The sequence below is a fragment of the Haemaphysalis longicornis genome, unplaced genomic scaffold (assembly GCF_048455015.1).
Source record: "Haemaphysalis longicornis isolate Haplotype H1 unplaced genomic scaffold, Haemaphysalis longicornis Haplotype H1 scaffold_10, whole genome shotgun sequence".
NCBI classification, from domain to species: Eukaryota; Metazoa; Arthropoda; class Arachnida; order Ixodida; family Ixodidae; genus Haemaphysalis; species Haemaphysalis longicornis.
In genome coordinates, this window is record NW_027526204.1 from 57,627,257 (window position 1) to 57,653,053 (window position 25,797).

Sequence of the window (25,797 nt, forward strand, 5' to 3'; positions counted from 1 at the left end):
TTGACGAGGTGTATGAGATTCTGCATGCCAATCAGCCAAGTGTAATGTGTGTCCAGGAAACACATCTGAATTCCAAACACGCAAATTTCTTGATTAGTTACTTAGTATACAGAAAGGACAGGGATGGTGGCTGCACACACTCTTCTGGCGGTGTGGCCATAATCGCCCGCAAATGCTTTGCATGCCACCCTGTCACCTTGAACACCATCCTTGAGGCTGCAGCCATTTGCACAATAATTTTTAATAGGTTGATAGCGGTATGCTCCATTTACATTCGTCCTGATTATGCACTTTCGAGCTCCGACTTCGAGGCACTGGTCGACCAGCTGCCCGAACCGTACATTCTAACAGGCGACCTTAATGCACACAACTCTCTTTGGGGCTCCTCCAGAACGGATGCCCGAGGTCGCCTGATAGAGAAATTCTTTACATCTTCAGGAGGATGCCTTTTCAACAATAAACAGCCTACATACCATAACATAGGTCACAACACATACATCTTGACCTGGCTATTGGTTCTGCAATTCTCTTTCCATGTCTTGAGTGGGGTGTGGGCACGGACCCATATGGTAGTGACCATTTCCCCACTTTATTAACGTATATAGGTACAGGCCCGAGCAGTCCATCTTCCCATAAAAGGTTTAATGAAGCAAGAGCTAACTGGAATACATTTACAGAGACATCCTAACTACACCACACATCCATAGGACACCTACACGTTGAAGCTACCCAACTGCTCGCAGTGCACATCCTCAAAGCCGCCGAAAAGTCCATTTCCCACGCCTCTGGTGCCCCGCGCAACCAGCGGAGGCCGTGGTGGAATGAGGACTGTAGGCGGGCGCGAGAGGCCCAGAACAAGGCGTGGGGTATCCTTTGTCGGTACCCCACGTCGGGTAACCTCATTTTGTTCAAACGGGCCAAGGCGTTAGGAAAACGTGTGCGCCGTGAGGCAAAACGAGAGTTGGCGTTCCTTCATAACATCAATAAACTCCTACACAGACACGGAAAGTATGGACAAGAATACGCAAACTCAAAGGACAACAAACACACAGCCTGCCTCTGGTCAGCACAACAGGGGACACACTCGCACAACACTTCCAACACGTGTCCAGTTAGCACACTACACAAACACTTTCATGAAACACAAAAAAACGGCCGAAAAGAAGCCTATACTAGATAACAGTAGGTCAGCATCTTCTTATAACTCTGAGTTATCACTGCATGAGCTGAGGGCTGCTTTGAGCACGTGTAAACCCTCGGCTCCAGGCCCAGACAACATCACATATACAATGATACAACACCTACACGCAGACACACTTGAAGCACTTCTAAACATATATAATAAATTGTGGCTGTAGGGGCACATCCCACACTCTTGGAGGGAGGCCGTAGTAGTGGCTTTCTTGAAGGAGGGAGAGGACCAGTCATCCCCCTCAAGCTACCGTCCTATACGCCTCGAGCGCAGCCTGTAGGGGCGCCACTGAAGTCCCCCTAGCGGCCCGTTTCGAAAGCAGGCGCGGGAGTCCCCGGCCCGCTCCCCCCTGTCGCCGTTGCTTTTGGGGCTCGTTCAAGACAGCGATTTACCATTTGTCCACGTTCGAAATACCGAATAACGTGGAGCAGGCACTCTGTTTGCAAGCCTGGTGTGTTCACGAGAGTATAAACGTTTACGATGCGATCTTAGAAAGATTTATATGAGTGCCGGGCGTGTGTCACAGGCCGGCGTCCCGAAGCCAGTTTTTGCATGCAGCTGATTGCAATTCCGCTGCCCTTAAATTTAGTGACAGTGTCTCCATAAGCAGTGTTTCCTCCGACGGTCATGTTGCGACCATAAACACTCTGATGTAAATCGACTTTGTGCACTTACAAAATCCTGCAGAGCACTCACACCTGACAGCACGCAAGTTACGCCTGCCAATATCACATATCAGATATTGATCAGTACCATGAACAAGCCAATGCGGCATAAATTTCACAAATATTGTACCAAAGAAGTACGATGGATAATGCAAAATTACACTCCGGAGTCAGCACACCACGACAAATTTAATGCTGGGTCGTCTTGTCCTGAGGTGAGCGCTCGCAAAGATTCATCTGTTACATTTATCCTCCACGAGAAGCGCGAAGATGGGCTTATAGAGTAATCTGCGTCCGTGACCAAACTCTTCGAAACATATGACACAGAAAGACTGCACAATCTAGCATAAACCGAAATCAGAGACCCTTATCAGATACGGCACTCTTCCAACGAGGCCGTGTGCACGAGATTTCGGCGCACGTTAAGGATCTCCAGGTGGTCAAAATTAATCTGGAGCCCTCCACTACGGCGTGCCTCAGCTCTCCGTTGCGTCGGCGCGTTAAACCCCGCAATCAATCAATCAACTCTTCCAACGACACCTCGTATCGCTTGTGAACTGCCTACCCTGTATTCTTCAAAAAATGCGTCCGCCAAGTGATCAGCCGTTCGTTGAAGGCGAAAAACAAACGAAAAGTGAACACGCAGCTTGTATGTGCGATTACAAAACGTTCATTCGTTGATTTCGCTCCGCATTTGTAAACGACAGTTGAGCGTCCTCCTCCCGCCCCCCCCCCCCCCCCATGTCTAGAGAAATATCAGTGCATTTCGCATCTAGTTGGTCTGGTGAATACTACCTTGCTCAAACAAACGTCTTTAGCATTTCAGAAGCTGCACTCGGTTTTTTTATTCCCGTACGACTGTACTATTTGTTCCTGACTTGCAGACCATTCATTTTCCCGTGGTTTCATTACATATACCTTGGTTCTTACTATAAGGCATGAGTGGGCACATATCTGACAATGCACAGCCTTTGAGTGTACTTAATATTTTCGCGTGGCTTATATTCCCATAAAAGGCACAAGTTTTTGTCAGCTATTGGGTTATCACATCCCCGAAACATATTTTTCTACGACGTACATATTCGAAACAAAGCCGCATTTGTTGTCTGCGCTGCAAAACGAACCAACCTCTTACAGTGCCAATATCAGGTCTAAACGAGGCGACAATAAATAGAATTCACTTGTGCTGACGTGTTCGAATGTGACAGCGGTGATATGCTGCTGCCGTCGCCGACGCCCCCAAGAGAGGCCAAGAAGCGCGCAGAACCGCCTCCCCGGGTAGCGTTTGTTGGCGTAAGAGCGCTCTACCAAGACGCAGCTGTTTTTTTTTAAAGTGCCCTAAACGTGCAGTTAGCTTACAGACGTCACCATAACAAGTTGTTTAGTGCGCGGAAAGGCAAAGAGAAGCGAAAGAGAATCAAAACACTGCATGACCACCTGTCAGCCACGCAGTGCTAATCCCGCAAACGCCGCGGAGAAGCGGCGGCAGGCGGTGCAGCGATCGCGAATCTCGAGGCGTATAGCCTTGACGAGCTGCCTGTGCAAGCTCTTCGAGAAGATGATCAATAGCAGGCTCGTGTACTTCCTTGAGTACAACGGTCTTCTTGAGAGCTGCCAGGCAGGCTTCAGGGTGGGGCGATCGACGAACGATCAACTGGTAGCACTTGACTCGTACATCAAGGATGCCTTCATGCATAAGCAGTACTGTTTAACGGTCTTTTTAACTGTTTAAAAAGTTACTGTTACTGTTTAACGGCCTATGACACTGCTTGGCGTTATGGGATCCTTAGTGACCTCAAGTCATTCGGTTTTTCGGGTAACATGTTGAACACCCTTGATAGTTACTTGTCAGAGAGAACGTTTCGAGTAAGAGTTGGCTGTGCACTCGCAAAGGTTCACGTCCAAGAAAAAGGTGTGCCGCAAGGTGGCATGTTGAGTTGCACTCTCTTCATAGTAAAGATGAACTCTCTTGGAAAAGCACTGCCACCAACAATCTCTTATTCCATATATGTAGATGACGTGCAGATATCTTTTAAATCATGTAATATGTCACTATGCGAACGTCAAGACCAGCTCGGCGTCACGAAACTTGCCGGCTGGGCAGACAAGAATGGTTTTAAATTGAATCCTGTAAAAAGCTCCTGCGTTGTGTTCTCCAGGAAGCGCGGGGTCCATATGAACCCAGACATTACTCTTAATGGCATGTCGCTTCCTGTGAACAAGGAGCACAAGTTTTTAGGTGTGGTGTTTGACCACAAACTCACATACATTCCACATATCAAGAAACTTAAGCATAAATGTTTGAAAACAGTGAATATCCTTAAGGTTCTCTCCCACCAATCCTATGGGGCTGACAAAGAACTCCTACTACGGCTCTATACTGCATTGGTTGGTTCTCGTTTAGCCATAACTTTACTTGCTACTTGATTTAACCTTGATGTTATGTACCGACTGCAGCTTTATGAATTCAAAGTGAGCAAAGCAAATTTCGGGGCCGCCTTGATACTGAGGTTACCGTCGAACATCACTTGTAGGTTAAACGGCGAGGTACTCGGGCCCCTTTGTTCGCCTCAAAAAAAAAAAAAAAAGCCGATAACGCTCTCATTGCAAAAAAAAAAAAAAAAACGAGGTTCTGAAAAAATTGGAACCATGGACTTTGAAAACAAAACGCCAGCACCCGAGCGCCCGACCGCTCGACCACACCAGAAGACGAGGCGGGCCCTAAGACTTTGGTGCCCTAACAGAGGCTGCCAATGAACGTTGTCGAGTGATTTGCTTTGGTCATGTTTGAGAAATTTGAGCCGTGGTAACGCTTGTTTTTTACGCACCCATCTTAGATCCGAGGACAGTTATGCTATTACTACAACCGATGTAACCAGAGCCCCCTTATTTGAGTCAAGAAAAGCTATTGCAAAACCTCGGTCTCCCCTACGCAAGCCACAGTAGCAACGAATGGAATGGCATGCGCCACTAGCATTCTGGCGTTGATAAGGCTTGGTCGTCACGCGCCGATCTTGCAGCCAAGCCCCATCATGCTAATACTACAAGCGACATAGCCAGAGCTCCCTTATTTAACTAAAAAAAAAAGCTATTGCAAATACCCGATCTCCCCGATGAAAGCCAAACAAGCCACAAATGAATGATCACTTTCGAACAGAAATAGCTTGGAATTTGTCTCAAGGCAGCCAATAACCGCAAGTTAAAAAGAAATTGTTTCTCTTCTGCAGAAAGGAATGACCCCAAAGCACGACAAGGATGTGAAACCCGACTGCTATGCTGCCCGCTTTCTGCTGCTTTCTTGCGCCGCGTCGACGCCGATATCTGACGAGCGTAGACGTCAGCGTTGCTTGCGCGTCAGCTCGCGTTGCCACGCGAGAAATAGTTGAGGTGCCTCAAAGGGCATAGTGCATGTGACAAGGTAACAGTAGTATGTTCTTGGGTCTCGGTGGGCTGCATCAGTGGTCAGGGTGTCTAGTGACCAGGAAAACAGGGAGAAGTCAGGGAATCTTGAGCCACTGGGAAAAGTCAGGGAATTGTCAGGGAATTTTTTGATCAAGTAGTACCAGTCAGGAAAAACCACTTCGGAGCCTGCCAACACAGTTTTAAAATAGGGGAAACCAGTGTTGAAGGCCCCCCAGAAGTTACCAAATGCAACACGTTCGCACGCAGCGAAAGTGTGAACCACATGAAACGTTTTCTGGTTTTTCTGCTAGTGAAAACGTGCCGCGCACGCCAGAGGCGCGCTAACACCACCGCGGAAACCACCCGCACAGTGCGTGCTGAGCAGCAGGCGCTGGCAACGTGGCGGTGCCACTGACTGGCCGTGGAGTAGTGTGGTAGTTCTAGCTACCGCTTCTAACTGCCCTTTAAAATGCTACTCAAGGCACAAACACACTTGTTAGTGCAGGAAAGGAGCCACCGCAGTGCTTTTTGGGAGCTAAGCTTGAAAGTACTCCTTTCCTATGACATCAGCAGCCGGAATTACGTAATCAAAAAGGAACATGGCATGGTTTAGGCGTCACCATGTCTTAGGCATGCCTTTGGATCACGTTGCATGTCGAGCCAAGACAATCGAGACAAAAAAGCAAGAAAAAAAGCAAGAGGTGCTTGCTGGAGCGCAACTTGAAGCTTGTACTTGAAAAGGTAAAAAGCGCGACTTGGACAACGACAGTAGAGAAGGACGACGGGACTGTCGTTGTCCAAGTCGCGCTTTTTACCTTTTCAAGCATAATGCACCAACTTGCCCAACAGATTTGTTTATTGAAGCTTGTATTATGCAAGATGAAATAAACTCTCTCAAGCTATAACTGAAGGCAAGCAAATCTCAAACTGAACAAACTAAAGTTAATCGAAGTGCATTTTGAGAATGAGGGCAGTTGCAACAAATGTGTTTTTTCCAACGATAGAATGTATTTTTCTCCGCTTTCTATATGCTTCACGGACCATTTCCACAAAATGGCGCCTGTTGTATAGGTCAGGGAATTTCATCTAAATTGGTCATGGAAAACATGGAAAAGTCAGGAAAATTGAATTAGGCAATTTGCTAGACACCCTGGTTGTGTGCCTTGTCTGTTTTTGCAAACACAAGTCGGCAGTTCAAGTTTTCTTTAGCACTTGAAGTGCTCAATAGCTGCAAACCAGATAATGTCTTTTCTAATGGACTGCACTGAGAACAGAGCCATACTGCTACCTGATGATGGCTTTCTTTGTGGGACTTGGACGATAAAATCTTGCTTGGGCAGTCATCATGGTACATTAAAAACCTGCAAACATATGGATTTAAATACATGAAAAATATTCCGGCTCAAATTAACAAAAATAATTAGAGTACGACTGCACTTGCATTGTGGAGAACTGACATCCGATGGGCCACAACTTCAGTGGAGTGGCTGCTGAGAGACAGATCTAGAAATAGGAGAACACCAATAACTCCATAAAGAGGTGATACGAGAGCTTGGTAGCAAAGAATGGATTTAGGCAGCACAGAATGGCAGCCGTTGGAAGTCTGATGAATGTGCTTTCATTCTGCAGTGGACAAAAACCGATGATGGATATTTGGAAGCCTGCCTAATTTTAGTTCAGTGCACATGTTTAAATATTTCTGGTGTGGCATTCTTCGCTGCTACATTTCCAAGTTCTGGGCTTTGTAACTGGTTTGCGCACTCAGCAAAGGAAATGCAAGTGTGGTTTTTTGCTGCCGCACCTGGTGCTGCGTATTTGGAGACATGAAAGCCCACCTTGCACTTTCAATATTTCACCCAGACAAATTAATCCAATGCTGGCAGTATTGCTCCTTTGGACAGTTAAATGCATGATAATAGTTCAGTGTAGAGCAAATGTGGCTAAACAGCTTATTGCACAGGAACAGATATCAAGGGGCTTTTTTAGGGGAAAGCTTTAGGTCTCTTTTTCAAGCACGTGTGTTGGGAGGCACAGAAAATCGTCAGTATGCGCAAAAAAGTTGCAGTTGGGGTCACCTTGAGGTGGAGATTGTGCGCCGATAAAGGGTGACAGCAGTGCAGGGGAGGGCCGTAGGAGGGCCCTGAAAAAGGCCGATGGAGCGTGCGCCAGGAATGGGAAACAGCAGTGGCACAGGAGGGCAAGCCGCCTGTACACACACACACCTACACACAGACGCACGCACACCCAAACACAGGAACTACCCCAGTCTAGTTCGCTACCGGGAGGGAAAGAAGAGTGCTGGGAGGAATCCCGAGGCATTCAGGTGGGAACCCAGGGCCAGTGGCTTTTTTCCTTGTGGCACGTCCGGAGATAGCGAGCCACCATGCCACAAGTTGTTGCTACCAAAACCTGCTGATAAGAAAACTTTTGCATATTGCCCGCGAATGAGGCAGCGGGCAAAAGAAACAGCAACAAAGTCCTGTGTTCTGATTTGGCTGCATCAGCGATGTTGGCTGAGCTTCTGCTGCTGGGGAATTCGTTCTGCCAAATGCTGAGAAGTGAGAAACACACTCCCTTAACGCAATACAATTAAGGTTAAAGTCACGCCCATGATTTCTTAAAATCGTGCAGCAGCAGCTCAAGTTACTGTATTTACTCGCATAATGAACCCACTTTTTTACCAGAAAATTCAGCATTAATTTGGGGGGAGGGTTCATTATGCAGGAAAAAAATTGCAACAAATTTTTAAAAGTTGAAATTTTATACAATAAAGTTGCTAAGAGAAGCGCTGTCAGTTGCTAAGAGAAGCGCTGTCACAGCCTTACCATTTTCGTAAAAATACGTAGGTAATTACGTAATGAAATTTATATTGTATTCGCAACTCGTCATTGTCCCCCTTCGCCATGGAGCTTCCCTCCTCACTGAAGGCCCTTGCGGCCGCACTTTGTTGTCGGCACCGTCTTCCGTGCTGTCAAGGCACTCCAAAATTTCTTTTCCGACACCGGCAAACTTCCCTTCTTTGGGCGGTGAACACGGCGACCCGTGTTCACCGCCCGAAAACCTCTCGTTTTCGCCCGTAGCCTACACGCACTCGGTCAACACTGAAGCGCCACACAGCTGCACTATTTCCATGTGCAATGCATGCTCTACCACCATAGTTTAAAACATCGTGCACCAGGAGCACAAAAAAAGATTGGAACACAGCTTAACAACAAAACCACGGAGCGTAATAGCGAAGACACATAACAGCAAGAGCAGAGGAGTGCGGAGTGCGTTTAGTGCTTTGTTCGCACGCCGGCGGAACCAACCCAAACAGCAAAGAGCAGGGATGGAGTACGGAGTATGTTCTGGGCTTTGTTTGCACGCCGCAGTGTTTTTATGGCGCAAGAAGGTTTGTTTTGCATTCAACAGGTGACGCACCACAAGCGCGCAATTTTTAAATTGTAAGCCATGGCATTCGCGCTCACATCTCCGGCTACGCTTGATTCCTTTTTCTTGGAATGCATTTTTAGCATTTCTGGCATTTCTGCGCGTACTGTAGCACGATATCAAGTTACTGTGATGGCCTACAGCATCAGCAGCCATGTTGAAATAAAAACATATTTCCGCTACTTTTTGTATTCAGTGACAAAAAAGTAAATTCTCAACAAGAAAAGTAGGGGGAGGGTTCATTACATGAGTAAATACAGTATATCATACATTGTGTCTTAGTTTCTTAGTTTTTTAGTAGCATTCGTTTGACTGATGCTGATTGAGGAAAGCTTGACGGGTACATGGTACATGCGTAGTTTGCACGCTTCCATTATAGTGGAGCACCTCTTGCAGTGTGGATTTTCGTTGTTCCTGCAAGCTACAATACAGTCTACACTCGTTATAGCAGATCCGGCAACAGCAGACTTCCGGTTACAACAGACCATTTCTGTTGTTTGTTTGGCCCCCATGCATTTTAACTGGAATCCACTATGCTCATAACCAACTCGGCTGCAGCAGACTAGCGGCTACAACAGACTAAATTTTGGGTGAAAATTGTTTTGACTAAATCTTATTAGCAGGCTTCTTCTGTGCCGGCACGCAGTATGCTATTTCTCTGACTATTTTCGTGAGGAAACCAGTATGTGTTGCAACATTGGCGCCGCAGAATGGGTTATTCGCGCTACCAAACCAGGTCCGGTAGCCTTTGTTCTTTTTCTTTTGTTTTGGCACTGGCTGGCAGGTAAGCTGATTTCACTGCCGGATAAACTAAGCATAATTAACGCGGTGGAACATGGCGATAAATAGGCCGCCACCGCCAGCAGTACTGGCCTGTCTAAGCAGAGGGTCCGGTCAACTGTCAAAAACATTGTCACTGCCAAAACACACAACTCTGGTTGGACTGAAGAACAGCGCTCTTGAATACCCGGAGGCATACCCGGAGGTTGAGGCTACCTTCGTCACAGTTTTCTTATGTAATGAAGAACTCATGTTCAGTGAAGTTCGGCATTTGTCATTCCCATGCATGCATTGTTCCGTTCTGTAGGTGAAAAAGGGAAGAAATACCTCGAGCAGGGCGATGGTTCCCATCCATTGTGTGCAATCTGGGGCTGGCTGTGGGCAGTCCAACTGGTTTAACGTGCAATTTCATAGCTGTCCTTTAGCAGATTATTTTGGATCAGCTGTTTTACTAAGCAGACTAAATTACTGACGACAGACTAATCTACTGAGGAGATTAAAAATGCGGAATCTGCCGTTGGGGAACGTCAGGCAGCGATCTGAATTGTTTGATGAACAGTTTCGGGTAAACCTGCCTCGTCACGAACTCTTTGAAAGGAGCCTGGCTGTCAGGAACCAGGGTACGAAGACGGGTGAGATGACGAAGAAGAAGAGACTAAGAAGCGAGAAATTTCTGGAAGCTGGTGGAGAAAAGAAGAGAAAGAAGGAGAAGGAAGATGAAGAGCAGGTGGGAGGAGAGATCGTGGTTCGAGGCAACTGAAGGAGGCGAAACCCGAGGTCTGGGAACCCGCAAGGCACCAGCAGCACCGCTCCATTGGCCTCCTCAAGCAGTCGACGCGGGTGCTCCTGGACAACAGCGGCTCAGTTCCGCTGGCCTCAGCACCTGCTTGCACGGGCACACGCACAAGCAGCTTCATACCACTGGCCCCATCACCATCTTGACGGCGGTGCGCTCCGGGAGCCACCCCAGCGACAACTGACACCCGACTGCTGCAACGATCCGGTGCAATCCAACAACAGAAAGTGCGGTATGAAAAGGGCCTATAAGAACCCATAGGGACCAATAGATATAGCAAGAGGACACTATTGTAGTTTAAGAACTGAAAGCCATTAAGGGTTTTTTCTGTATATAGTGTATTTCCAACACTTTTATTGTCTATTTTTCTTACCTTCTCAATACCTTTACCTACCTTAAAATCTCATCTTAACTTGATCCCTTTGTGCCTGGAATTCATTCTTTTACCAAGGTGATGCGTGATCAAAACATTGGCGAGCCTGCCAGTATCCCTTTTTCCATTGTCACCTATTTACCATGGTAGAAGAGATGAATCTTGAAAAGGGTATGACATTGGCGAGTAGCTTGGGGTTGACTAAGCAAGACATGTTGGACCTGTATGAGAGGGAAAATCAGAGATGTAGAGAGGAAAGAGCAGCAGTGAGAGAGGCAAATCAAGAAGAGGAAGAAAGAGCCAAGCACATGGCGGATGTAGAAAAAGAAAAGCTAGCCCAAGAGAAAGAGTTGGTTGAGTTAAAGCTATGTGTAGCAAATTCTAGTGCATCAAACCAAAGTGGTGAACAATCCCCTGTATCTCCAGTACCACAGACATGCAAGAGTCCGGAAGTTTGCCCAAGAAAGCTCTTGGCCCCTTTTGTTGACAGAAGAGATGACCTCGATGCTTATCTTAATCGCTTCGAACGAGTAGCACTAGGGCAAGTTTCGGAGAAGAGTCAGTGGGCGACAGCATTGAGTCTCAGTCTGGTCGGCGAAGCACTTACCGTATTTATTCGAATCTAGGCCAGCCCGATTCTAAGCCGACCCCCGAAAGTCTGAAGCCACAAAAAAAAAAGCTTACCGTATTTTCCGGTCTATAAGTCGCACCTTTGGATAAGTCGCACCCCCCTCAAAATTACAGTTTTTCCGAAAAAATGTATATGAGTCGCACCGGTATATAAGACTCACTTGTTCATTAGGTAAACTCATAGTGAATCAGATCATTAGAAAGTGCGGCGAAAGTACATGGTTGCGGTGGCCGCTGCCCATAGACACGGGCAATAACATCCAAAGTCTAGACAGAACTAACTTCTCAAAAATGGTTTATTGATACACATAGATGGCATATAGAGACGGCGTTTAGGCAAAACCATCGCAGTCTTTTTCCTCAGACTCGCTAACAAACAATTCAATATCTTCAGTGGGAGTTCCACCGGGGCATCACTGTCATCCTCCGACTCTCTGATGTCTTCTTCACCAACATCGTTACCACTCGTGGACCGGATTACTCCGGCCTTTATCAACCCGGCTACAACTGTTTTTGTAGAAATGGAGTCCCAAGAGTCGGAGACCCATTTGGCCACCTCTCCAAACGTCGCGCGTCTCTTGCGTGCTGTCGTAAATCAGCGCAATAAAGGCGGACGGAAGTTTTTATTTTGTTTTCGCAACCCAGTTTGATCTTACTTTAATTTATTCTGAACTGTAGTTACTGCGCATGGCCTAAAGTGGCGCGTGGTTGTCGCAGGCCATTATCATTGTTTTTGACTAGGAAAAGCTGCAAATGTTTTGGTGCAACGTCCCGAAGCGACATATGGGCTAGAAATGCCGTACCGGTGGGCTTGAGATTGATTTACACCATAGAGCTGTGTCTCAATGTGCACTGGCCACGCGCGGCCGCCGCGAACCAGATTTATTCCATACATAAGTCGCCCCGGTAGATAAGATGCACCAACGAAAATTTCAGAAAGATACCGCGACTTATACACCGGAAAATACGGTACCTGGAATATAGGCCGAACAAAAAGGCGAGGTCAGCGTTCACAAAAAGAAAACATTTATTGAACATGAAGATGCGGTGCTGGAAGTCAACCAGGTTCTCTTCAAAATCCCCGGGCAACTTCTGGGCGATTGAGGTTCGACGACGGAGGCTAAAGCCGAAGCGCTTCATAAATTTCTGTAGCCAGCCCCGACTGGCTTTGAATCGTGCCCGCGGTAAGCCTTGTTCCCTTGAAAGCTCCCTTGCTTTTGCCTGGAGCACTTCCGTCGTTACTGGAAGGGCAGCTGCTCGCTGCGTCCGAACGAAGTCAGCCAAGGCCATCTCCATTTCGTGGTGACAGCCTTCTCGTGGTCCCTTGAATGCCATCCTCGTTGCGGCATCGCAAATATCCTCTCCCGTTGCGTCCTCCAATGACGGACATTTTTTTCATCCACGCCGAAGTACCGCCCGGCTCGAAGTACCGCCCGGCTTGAACATTCGACGACAACTCCACGGCTAAAACAACTTTTTCTTTTAAGAGCGGCACTATAATGGCACCACTTGTTTGGTGCCATTGCGCTGTCAAAACCAAACGCCACACTGCACGCAGGCCACTATCCGCACAGTTCAAAATGGCAGCATTGCCCCCATCTGTGGCCCCTTAAGTGGCTACTGGCTCGTCTAGTAATGGCTACAATACTTTTCTGGGTGGCGCTAGCTGCGCGCCACTTCCGTCAATTTCACTTGGAAATTGGCGCGTTTCAAAATCCTCGAATCCAAGCCTACCCTGGAGTTTGATATATCAGTATTTCAAAAAAACTATCAGGTTAGATTCGAATAAATACGGTAGTGTCTTCAGAAGAATGCCGGCATCAGAGTCTGGACTACGACACAGTAAAGACAGAATTGCTGCAAAGATTTAGTCTTACAGCTGACGGTTTCCGCGAGAAAATTCACATCGCAAAGCCAGACGTGTGGAGACAGGAAAACTGTTTGCTTCACGTCTCATGAGTTACTTTGACCAGCGTTTGCAGATGTCAACACAGAAAAGACATATGAAAAACTTCGAGATCGAATGGGGACGGAACAATTTCTCGCGTGTTGCTATTCCAGGTTGGCCGTATTTCTGAATGAGCGCAGCCTAAAGGCCCTTGGAGAGATGACTACTGCCGCAGATCATAACTGCGAAGTTCAGTGGCTTAAAAACTTGGGAAAAGTGAAGGAAGAGGGCATGGCGATGAGCTTAGAAGCACAGAAAAATAAAACACAAAGGTTCGCTCCGAGAACTCCATCGCGCTGTTTTCTTTGCAATCGCTAGGGCATCATGCCGTTGATTGCCAAGCTGTTGCTAACTCGAAGCAAAGCACCTTCAACCTGCCAGGTGTGTAAGAGAAGGGGACATACAACAGAAGAATGCCGTTTTCAAAACCAGGAGAAGTCTGCTTGTGCGATAAATGTGAACGAGTTCGGGCCAGCCCCGAAGAAAAAGAGAACGCAGAGAAGGAGAGGATCGGGCGACACAAGAATGGCAAATGCCTGTTGTAGGTGGCGAGTTGCAGGGAGAGCGAATCTCAGTTCTCCGGGATACCAGAATGAACATGGTATTGGTGAGGAGGAGTCTGGTCAGGGAAAAGGAGTTTACTGGGTAGGAGGCACAAGTGGTTCTTGTAGATGGAACGGTAAGGTGCTGGCCGGAAGCTATCATTCAAGTTTCAACCCCTTACTACACGTGAGAGTTAATAGCCAAATGTGTGGATGAACCACCGTATGACTTGATTCTGGGTAATGTGACAGGCATTAGAGAAGTGAAGGACCAATTCTTATAGCCATGACTGATTTTTACTGCTGGTTAGTAATAATTGCTCCTAGTTAGACGGTTGCTTTATTTGCTCAGCTTAGCATTCGTCTCTATGCACTTGGCCGCATGTGCTGGGCCTTTTTTAATGCAGGTGCTAAGCTTCGAAAACAGCATTAGGTGATTTTTTTGCCCTCATGGTAACGCTGTGCAGAGATGCTGCAGGCATGTGGAAAGAACAAATTTTCATTATCACGTGTATGCAGTACTGGTAAAAGTTCCCACTTTGCGCTCTTATATTCCGGCCCCCCTCCCCACCTGTTCAGATACTGCACACTTGGGATACAGTGAACATTTTTTCCGGATTAAGAGGGTTTGTTGTAATGGGTTTAGACTTACACTCGTTACCGTGGATCCAGCAATAACGGACTTCCGGTTACAACAGACCATTTATGTTGGTTTGTTTGGTCCCCATTCATTTTAAATGGAGTCCAGTCTACGGGCTTGGCTAGAGCAGACTATCAGCTACAGCAGTCTAAATTTTAGGCGAAAATTATTTCGATTGAATGTTTACAGTGGACTTCTGTGGAGCTGGCACTCGATATGATTTATCTTTGTTTAGTTTGGCAAGAAAACTATTATGTCTGGCAACATTGTTAGCAGCCGGGTCGTTAGCACAGCCAAGTCTGTGCCAGTGGCCTTGTTTTTTTTTGTTTTGTTTTTTGTGCGACTAGCTACATGAGCGGCAGGGTAGCTGATTTCACTGTCGGATAAACTGAGCATAATTAATGCTGTGGAACGTGGCGTAAAACAGACCGACATCACCACAAGTACAGGCCTATCTAAGCAGACGATCTGCTCGGCCGTCAAGAACAAGGCCACTGCTCATAAATGTAACAACTCCGGTGAGATTAACAACAGCATAATTAAATGCGCGAAATGGTGCACCCGGAGTCAAGTCTGCCCTCGTCACAGTGTTTTTATGTAATAAGGAACTCAGGTTCAGTAAAGTTCGGTCCTTTTCTCGTTCCGTTTGGTGAAAAACGTAAGAAATGCCTCAAATAGTGGGGGTGGTTCTCATCTATTGTGTGCAATCTGCCGCTGGCCGTGCACAGTCTGGTCCAACTTTCGACATGACAGCTGTCCATCAGATGAATTCGTATCAGCTGCTCCAATCACCAGACTAAAATCATAAAAAATGTGGAAGCTGCCTTGGGGGAACTTCGGGGAGGGATCCAATTTGTTTGATGAATGCTTTCGGGTAAGCCTACCTCATCACGAAGGGATTTAAAAAAGCCTAGGTCATTCTGATAGCCACGACTGATTTTTAAAGATGGTAATAATTGCTCCTAGCTATATTCTTGTTTTATTTTCTAAGCTTACGATGCGTCTTTGCACACTTGACCGCATGCGGTAGGCCTTTTCCAGGTGCCCGTCAAACTACCCACTTTTGCGCTCATATACGCCCCACCCCCCACCCCCCTGCATACTGCATACTTCGACTACAGCGGATGATATTTTCCGGATTAAGAGGGTTTGTTGTAACGGGCATAGACTGTATAAGTGGTGTACACTGTAAGTAAAATGACAAGTTGTAATAGTGTCTCTCACGTCAACAAGTCCGCTGTACAGGTTACCATTGGAGGTGGGCCTTCAGGGAACTTGAGAAAATTGTACCCCTTCCTGCAGCTCCGTGGATATAATGTTGTGCTTCTGAGCACGAGCTTGTATTTCCAGTTTGAATTTGATTTACAAAGTATGAACATGAAACGTGAATGGGTACAGAGGCACTGGGAGGCCCCAAGGTACGAACCGCGGGTGGTACCTCCCATGATTCTTGTGTGGAGTTGCTGTTTTGTAGATGACAATCATAACCCAAATGGTTTACGTAAAGTCTTGGGTGAGTTCATGGCTTAAAGAAAAAGAAACGCACAATACCGATGATACACAAGCTGCGTTAGAACGGTGGTTTGGGCTAGTTGGTGCATACTAACTGGAATTGAAAACAGATTCCAGTTGGTACACAAGACAAAGAAAAAAGTTCAGCCACAAATGCTCAGTTGCAACTAACTGAGGGCTCGTGGTTGTCCGTTTTGCTTTCTCTTTTATCGTCCCTTTTGCACTGTATTCCTCTTTTTCAGCCAAAACGGCCTGTTTGTGCCTGGTTGAGCCATACCCTAATGGTCCTGTGCTGGTATAAATAGATTGGTAGCCGTCTTCCGCATTATGCCTGCAGTGTTAGTTAACTTCTGCATGCAGATTACAGTTAATTTCACTAACCAGGTTGTGTTAACAGTCGCGTGTTGCTGCTCCATATTTTTCTTTTTCTTTCAGTGTGTGAGGCCTCCAATTCCAAGCCCAGTGTCGCCTGTGAAACATTGCGCACTCTGCTACTTGGTGAGGACAACACAGCAGAGGCTTCAACAGAACTGCAAGAGAACAATGCTGGCTCCACCTCCTCACACTCTAGCTACACAGGGTCAGTGGCCAGTGTTGTAACTCCTCTGTTTGTCCGCGTTGCATTGCATCGAGAAAACAAAGAATAGTGGGAGCTGAAATATACATGACACTTTGGGACGTGGGAAATACTCGTGCACTTCATAGCAAACCATAGCATGAACATTGCTTCAGGTTCAATGTGGCTCTTGAGGTTCTTACTTGTGGGTTTATCAGCAAGCGCGAGGCTTGCCAGAGGGAGCCTTGTGTGGCACAGGTGTACGGAGGAGAAAGACTCAGTCAGGCTTTTTGCTGTGGCCACGTCCGCTCCGGGTGGCCTTGTAGCAGTGACGATGATTTCACTAGCTTGAAACACTGCAGACATTCGGCTAGCGAAGCACCCATCAGTGGAAGCTGAAAAAAAAGAACAATCGTTTGCACCCTTGTCCACGAAAGTAGACCTATGACTCCCAGCTTTAACTGATCTTATCAACCTACACCTGCGCGGAGTGTCAATTTCGAAATTTGTATTTCTTGTATCGTACCCCATTTGGTCATCATTGGACTTTGAATTTTGACTTCCTGGTCATTTTGTCATGTGCCAAAGTCAGCTGAAAGAACAAGAACGATACCAAAGCGTACCTGTTATACCACTTTGTATATAGGGAGTCTGATTCAAAATATTCCGATTTAGTCCCTGATTAGGGACATTTGAGGGCCTGCCGCAGTTGGGAAATGAAAAGCTAGTATCCCTTTACACCTGTGGTGTGGCAAAATACACATGAAGAAAAGTGTTGCATGTGCTGCAGCATAATCCATTTTATCTGTGCATCCTCCTTCAAAGCAAAAGGGAAGCCATTTTTGTGTACAGCTTCTTAACCATATGCCTCGTTTACTAGGCCATTTGTGTTTGCTCGAAGCTCAGAACAACAGAACTACTCCAAGGGCAACCAGGACGACATTGTGTGGTACATTCTGTAACACTGTCTGGTGACAGCAGCATTCAGTTATGCTTGAAAAAAAGAACACTAAAAAGAAAAAAACACAGGAGAAACAATGGAAGAACGACTCCAAAGCACATCGCTGCCGTAATTCTTTCTCTTTCTGTCCTGTTTTTGGCACTCTTTTGGTGAATTTGTAATTCACTATCGAGCCCAACAGCACGTTTTCTTGGGGTATGTGTATGCGTACTACAGATTGTGTTGCCTAATAAGTGACTGAATCTGTTGAACAAAAAGGTGTAGAAATGTGTGGATATTGGAGCATGGTGCTGTTAAGTGCCTTGTCAGTCAACAGACTCTGTGTGATTGGGACCTGACTATTTGAGCCAATAAACGGTGTGGGATTCTTTAACCACTGTGGGATTCTTTAACAAGAGGCCGTCAGATAAGGAAGAGATCGACTGAGCATCGGAAGGTTTAAACGAGCCATGAAGAGAAAACACAAGTTTGGTTCATTCAAAAGGTTGCCTCGTTAGAATCACACTGACACCACTTTTATTGTAAACTGCGCTCAAAAAAGCTATATAATTAGGAATAAAGCGAATGGCCATGCGGCCCACCCGCTTATTTCGCGCAACAGAACCTATGATGTCATACCACCAGCCTGCTCTGCGATTTGAGGAGGCCAGCAAAAGCAAACGCAAATTAGGCAGAGCTTATAAGCTTGCCGAATGAGCCGTTTGCGCCTAAATGTAATGCATATCCATTTTACAGCAGTAAGAATTGTGCTGGAAACAGCAAAATTTACGAAAATACACGTAAACATGTAAGTACTGATGAGCACTGCTGTTGGTACTGGGCGCACTATGCTTGTTTTAGCTGCACAGCAGTCCGGCGCTTCGGAGTTGTCTTGCACGACGCTGGCCGATTGGCGTAAGCGACGTTGCCTTACGTGACCTTGTTTGTCAAGCACACCCCAGATTTCACGAGGCAATTACTTTGTACCGTAACAAAAACAAGCCAGGTGTATGTACGGTCAACGGCGGAGGGCTGCGTATGCTAGCGCCATCTGGGAGGTTTGACGCCAGCAAGGCTGCAGAGCCGAATGGCGCAGTGGAAGTTTGTTTGTATACGTGCCGTTATGACTATATTGCAGACGTCACCAAAACACACGATTTGGCGGGAGAATCAGTATTTTAACATAAATTGATTAATTTCTCAGTGAATACGGCATTATTTGCTGCCGCGCATGCGATGGGGACGCTGTAAAACATGAAATCTTTCGAATAAAACAAACTTGTATTTTGTCTTCATGGCTTCTTCAATGGCGACTGAAAAAAAGACGTAGTGTGAGCACATGCTGACCGCAATATGATGATGGGTGCCGATGATGGTGATGTTCTCGGTGCAGGGCTGATGATGATACATTCTACAGAGAGGTTTTAGGCAGCTTAAAAGTTCCTAGAGTTTTTGGGTCACGTAGAGAGACGTAGGCTTGCAACAGCGGCTTTGTCTACCAGTGCAGGTGATCAATAGTAGCTCAAGTTTCACCTCCCCGCCCCCCCCCCCCCCCCCCAGCTTCTTTCTGGCATGTGTAACTAGGTATACCAACAATTCCGTTCTCGACAGCGAGAGCCAGCCGTAGCTCCAACTGCCTCCATCAATTCACGTTTAGAGTGTGCTGTGTTGCTGCTGGCTGAAGGACATCATGTGGGTGTCATCTGTGGTTGCGACAGTGGCCGACACATGCAGGGTGCACTTGTACGTGCAAAATACATTCCATGCTGTTTTGAAGTGCCATTTAGTTCCTCAAAGAAGTGTTTCTCCATTTACAGCTACCTACTTGCAATGCATCTTTAAGCCATAGGGGGCAAATTTGGACTGGAGACAATTTGTTTTTGGGTAGCCTTTGTAAGACACTTGAGATGTGTTAATATGGGTAAGAATGGTTGAATTTTTTGCCTTTGTGAATATTATTGTGAGTCAGCCGCACTTCCAAAATGAAGAGAACAAGCAAACAGTCATGTCCTGTCTTATAAATGTCTCAATTTCTCTCCGTGTTTGGGCTGCCATTTTCCAGAAAACACTTTCCCACCGAGAGACGAGAAGCCTGCCAGATGCAACAAAATTGGGGCCACATCATGACCATGCCGATGGAGGTGGGCCAGAGCCACGGAGTATCCTGCTGCCAACTGACTCGGGCCACAGTTTGGACTACTACCACAGGTACGGCCTTTTTCCTTTCACAGCTTGCCTCTGTGTGCTGCTGACACTTGCCTTGTAGAGCCAAGCTCTATTGCTTCAGAAAACGACTGGCTCCTCTTAGTGAAGGTCAAGCCCGTGCATCGTGCAGCTGCACGATGACAGTGTCTAACTGTACATTCATTCAAAGGGAAGGGGTGCAGAGAGGAGGATAGGGGGAAGGAGCCAGGGTGCGTGCCATGAGAAATTGATTGAAGCGGAGTCAGCATTACATCTTTCGGCGCCCTGCGTAAACTGCTGTTAAGGTGCCCCCTTCCTTGTCAGACTCACTTTTACAGCCAAGCTGTCAGTGGTTAGGGTCTGGCAGATCATCTCCGACTACGGAGCGATGTATACAAGAATTGCACGTGAGTGTAGCACCACCTTACGGTGCCCACTCAAGTCCCCGGGATCGGAAAACTGTGTGCCACAACTTCAGTGTATGAGAAAAGTAGAAACTTGATTAGAATGAGGGTTGTTTCCCTTATCTCTTTGCTTTTTGGCACTCCACCTACTGAAGGATCTAGGGCTCTCCGCAGGCAAGCTTCGCTCTTCCCACTTTGTGTAAAGTGCGATGTGTGAAGTGCATGGTGCCTGAGTTTCTTAGTGTTTAAGTTGCATTCCTTTGACTAATGCTGATTAAGGAAAGCTTGACGGGTACATGGTACATGCATGGTTTGCACGTTTCCATTATAGCGTAGCACCTCTTGTAGTGTGGATTTTCGTTGCTCCTGCAAGCTACAATACAGTCTACACTCGTTATAGCAGATCCGGCAACAGCAGACTTTCGGTTACAACAGACCATTTCTGTTGTTTGTTTGGCCCCCATGCATTTTAACTGGAATCCACTATGCTCATAACAAGCAGCAGACTAGCGGCTACAACAGGCTAAATTTTGGGTGAAAATTGCTTCGACTGAACATTATAAACAGACTTCCGCTGTGCTGGCATGCAATATGCTATTTCTTAGAATATTTTAATGAGGAAACTACTGTGTCGCAACATTGTCAGCGCAGAATGGGCTGTTTGCGCAGCCAAGCCAGGACCGGTAGCGGTTGTGCTTTTTCCTTTTTTTTTGGCACTCGCTGGCAGGGTAGTTGATTTCACTGTCGGGTAAATTATGCATAATTAATGCGGTTGAACATGGTGAAAAATAGGCCGCCATCACCAGCAGTACTGTCCTGTCAAAGCATATGGTCCGGTCAGCCGTCAAAAACAATGTCGCTGCTCAAACACGCGACTCTGGTGCCATTGAACAGCAGCGCTTTTGAATACCTGGAGGCATACCGAGAGGTTGAGGCTACCCCCGTCACGGTTTTCTTTTGTAATGAAGAACTCGGGTTCTGTGAAGTTCTGCATTTACCGTTCCCATGCATGCATCATTCCGTTCTGTAGGTGAAGGGAAGAAATGTCTCAAGCGGGGGGATGGTTCTCATCCATTGTGTGCAATCTGGTGCTGGCTGTGTGCAGTCCAACTGGTTTAACGAGCAATTTGACAGCTGCCCTTCATCAGACTATGTTGGATCAGCTGTTTTAGTGAGCAGACTAAATTGGTCACAGCAGGCTAATCTGCTGAGCTGATTAAAAATGCGGAAGCTGCCTTAGGGGAGTGTCAGCAGCGATCTGAATTGTTTGATCAATAGTTTTGGGGTAAATCTGCCCTGCCTCGTCAGGAACTGTTTGAAAAGAGCCTGGCTAATTCTTCTGGCCATGAGTGGTTTTTACAGCTGGTTAGTAATTTCGCCTAGTTCGATGGTTGCTTTATTTGCTCACCTTAGCATGTGCTAGGCCTTTTTTAAGTGCGGGTGCTAAGCTTCGAAAACATCATTAGGCGATCCTTTTCCCTTGTGTGAACGCTGTGCACAGATGCGGCAGGCATGTGGAAAGAACAAATTTTCAGTATCACGTCAATGCAGTAGTGGTCAAAGTTCCCACTTTGCGCTCTTATATTCCCCCCCCCCCCCCCCCCCCCCCGCTTCGCTCACCTGTTCAGATACTGCATTCTTGGGATACAGCGAAGTTTTTTTATGGATTAAGAGGGTTTGTTGTAAGGGGTGTAGGCTTATACAAGTGGTGTACACTGTAAGTAAAGTGACAAGTTGTACTAGTGCCTTTCACGTTACCAAGTCTGCTGTACAGGTTACCATTGGAGGTTGGCCTTGAGGGACTTCAGAAAACTGTACCCCTTCCTGTAGCTCCGTGGCTATAATATTGTGCTTCTCAGCACCAGCTTGTATTTGATTCTTGTGTGGAGTTGCTGTTTTGTAGACAACAATCATAACCCAAATGGTCAACGTTAATTCTTGGGTGAGTTCATGGCTTGAGGAAAAAGAAACGCACAATAGCGATGATACACAAGACAAAGAAAAGTTCAGCCACAAGTGCTCAGTTACAACGGAGTAAGAGATTGCTTGTGGTAGTCCTTTTTTCTTTCTCTTTTATCGTCCCTTTGGCGCTGTATCCCTCTTTTTCAGCCGAAGCGGCCTGTTTGTGCCTGGTTGAGGCATACCCTAATCGTCCTGTGCTGGTGTAAATAAATTGGTAGCCTTCTTCCGCATTATGCATCCAGTGTTAGTTAACTTCTGCATGTAAATTACAGTTAATTTCACTGAAGAGGTTGTGTTAACAGTTGCGTGTTCCTGCTCCATATTTTTCTTTTTCTTTCAGGGTGTGAGGCCTGCAATTCCCAGCCCAGTGTCGCCTGTGAAACATTGCGCACTCTGCTACTTGGTGAGGACAACACCGCAGAGGCTTCAACAGAACTGCAAGAGAACAATGCTGGCTCCACCTCCTCACACTCTAGCTACACAGGGTCAGTGGCCAGTGTTGTAACTCCTTTGTTTGTCCGCTTTGCATTGCATCTACAAAAAACAAAGTATAGTTGGAGCTCAAATGTACATACCACTTTGGGACGTGGGAAATACTCATGCGCTTCATGGCAAACCATAGCATGTACATTGCTTCAGGTTCAGTGTGGCACATGAGGTTTGTGGGTTTATCTGCAAGTGCGAGGCTTGCCAGAGGGAGCCTTGTGTGGCACAGGTGTACAGAGGAGAAAGACTCAGTTGACTCAAAGAAAGACTCAAAGACCAACTAGCAAAATCCAGAACACGATGAAGGGGGGGGGGGGGTGTAGAAACACTGACTCGGCAGAATGGGAAATAGCAACAATGATTTATAACTTCTGGAGACATTTGTTTTCAAAATGGAGGGTTGGTAACACTGTACACATTTGCGAAAGTAAATACCTCTACTCTGGCAATGCCACCAATGGTAAGGGTGGGCCCGTGGCGCCTGCTTAGTTTTCTGGATGAGGTGGCTTAAGACATCCTTTGCTGTTCCTCTCTGCAGCATGCCCCCCCCCCCCTATTTTCTTATGTAACTTGTGTCACAACGTGGGCGACAATAGTGGGGCCATTCACTCATTGAGCTTCTTGCTGAACTTGTGGGTGTCTCTGTATGACATGACTATTCAAACGCGTCGCTCCCCAGTTATGGCAACATGCACTCCCCAAGACAAAGTTTGCATCTCCCCGTTCACTTGAAAGACCCAAATTATACCTAGTGTACCTATAGGGGACTCCGGTATTACGTTGGACGTTTCTAAAGATTTGGATATCTGTTACAAGATGGGTGGTCACCCTAATTTCTCCGTCATTCATGACATTTAAGAACATGTCGCAGCGTACCCACATCGGCCAGGAATCCAGTTTTCGACTCGGCATGGACGTTGGCTTTATGGCTGTGCAAATACCAATTTTTAGTTCGAAGTAAATAACGATTTTGTTTCAGTAGTGGAGAAGCCAAGTAACTATTTTCGAATTGAAGCAAATCTTTACCATAAAGTTCTGAGCAAGCGTCTCACAGGAGTTAGCAGCAACAACTTCAAGTTGGATGCAGGGGCCGCTTGTTCAGACTTGCTTCAAAATTCAAGATTCCATACGGAAGTTTTTTTTCTAACAAAATCAATGGGGCGCATCATAGTGGCACACACAGTGATTAGAACCCTTTTTGAGGAAAAATTGAATCAATTTTGAATACATCAAAGGTCTCGGAGTCGTCAAAGAATAGGCTGCGGCATTCGGCCTGCAGCCCATTGTGATGTTCTGGAGGAACGGCACCACTTTCGGAGAGCTGGCCATGCAGATCCATCAAGAACAACAGATATCCAGCAGGCCTTGAAACTCTGGACAGCAGTTTGTTCTGGCAGTTTCCCATTCTGCGACTCCAAATATCAGGACATCTTGACGTGATAGCTTCCAGCAGATTTTTTTTTACCAATTTTTTCTGCCCTGCGCTTGAACTCCTTCCAGCTCTTGTGAAGGCTAGCTTTGAGCAGCCAATTCCAGTATATATTCAGGCTGGGTGCAGTAGGCTTGTACAACCAGCTGGCACGCATGCTATGCTCGTCTGTTGCTCGGCCAAAGCATCCTTTGCGGCCTGCATTTTGGGATAAGGCGCTTGGTCTAGCTCCAGCAACTGCTTTACGTTGTCAGTGTTAGTGTGGGCCACAATCCCTTCAGAGTTATCTTTGAAATTTGTCTCATGACCTCCGTCTGTCCTTAAGTGCAGTCACATGGACATTCGATACAAGAAACAAAAAAAGTGGCGATTAGTGCGATTTCGCTATGTTACGGGAAAGGAATAATGAAACCCATATGGTACATAGATATTCATAACGGCTTGACCATAATTTTGCATCTCGGCTCCTTCGAAATAGTGAAGGCGGGAAATAGTTACCACAAGCACGGGCGCTTAGTGCGACTATGAATTCTCTCTGGGCATGTGCAGTACTGTATTGGTAATGCATCCAGAAATTTCACTGGTTATGTTGTTCTAAAATGACAAACAGTTCATGAGGACCATTGTCTGCACCATGGTGGCCATATTAAAAGGAGTATAGCTGTTACCCAATCGCAGCACGTTCAAAGATGACCGAAAGGCGTGCACTGGCTTGCTTAGCCATCTGGCTTTTTCTGTCTTTCATTTGTTGCCTGTCACTGGAGATGCGGAAACACTGCTTTCACCTGGCGGTACAAGGGGTTGAAGCGAGAAAGTTTCCCATCTGCAGGCTCCTGGCTTATGCACGGCTTCTTCTTGTGGCAGCGTATTACTGACAGCATGTCTGGCGCTGCTGTCACGCTAAGAAAAGCTTGAACAGGACAGTGTTTACCCTTGCTGAAAACTGCACACTGCTGCTTAACTTGCGTCGCAACCTTGCCATGCCGCAGTTTTGCTGCAGCAAGGTTTCACTTTTGCGATCAAGTCGCAGATCCACTTGCAATTGATGCTAGAGTGCCGTGAAGCCTTGTGCTCATTTTGTCCAGCTTTGCAATGCCAATGCAAAACCTCAACTTTCTTAGCAACCTTGTGAGAACAAGAAAGATTTGGCGCAAGTTTGTGATAACAAAGGAGGTGCTGCAGTGTGAGTACCGTCTCGTCTAGAAAGTTTTATGTGAGGTTTTAGGAGCTTGGAGAGAGACAAGTTCGTTTTGTTAAGGCCTAAGATTTTGAAAAGTATTATGCACCCCTCCGTTTAACAATGCGAATGGGTGAACACGAAGCTTTCTCATGAAGGATTCATTGGTTGTCGTCTGAGTTTAGCCTTTGACTTCCAAATGGTTTGGACTTTGGCTCACTTAGCTCTGACTTTGACTCGCAGTGGCTTTGGTATTGACCCTCCGCCATTCGATTTCACACGAAAAAAGCTTTGCATTAAACCATTGTAGTCGTTAAAGGGGTGCATGATTTTTCTTTCTAATTTTGCACGTCCGTGCACCCCTCTCCAAATACAAATTGCTTCGTCCATGTTAGAATGGCGCAGTTGGATAGATGTCGGCTTCATAATGCAAGGGGCCTTGATTCAATTTCAACCATGGAAAGCATTTTTTTACTTCATTCATGATCACCATCCTGCAGTGCGTTTTGTGGTACGTGCGGGCACCATCAGTGAGACACAGAAAGCTTCGCTTTAAGAAAGCATAACATACTTAAAAAAGATCAACTTTGTATCATCAAAACAAGAAACAGGGTACTCAGGGACTATGTCAGTAAATACGAACAGTAAAAACGAGCTGCTTGCAGGAGAGTTTCTTCCGTTTCGACGATGCAGAGCCAAGAGCCAAACTCTGTCGTTACTGTGGGAAATACAGAGTTGTAATGGTCTAGA

The 25,797-nt window shown here is 46.4% G+C and overlaps 1 protein-coding gene across 12 annotated transcripts in view; it reads left to right on the top strand.

Annotated features, from left to right (window-relative positions):
- Positions 1-25,797, top strand: part of LOC144158587 (uncharacterized) — a 74,820-nt gene that overhangs the window by 11,234 nt on the left and 37,789 nt on the right. For 6 of the 12 annotated variants that reach the window (XM_077689572.1, XM_077689571.1, XM_077689577.1 and 3 more), the window contains exons 4-6: positions 16,345-16,489; positions 19,468-19,613; positions 22,296-22,440. The exons of 3 other annotated variants lie outside the window; for them this stretch is intronic. In XM_077689572.1, the coding sequence (XP_077545698.1) occupies positions 16,345-16,489; positions 19,468-19,613; positions 22,296-22,440 (436 nt within the window). Of the gene's footprint in view, positions 1-10,065; positions 10,463-16,344; positions 16,490-19,467; positions 19,614-22,295; positions 22,441-25,797 lie in introns of those variants that run through there. 3 more of the 12 variants (XM_077689582.1, XM_077689583.1, XM_077689580.1) reach the window with 2 other exon arrangements.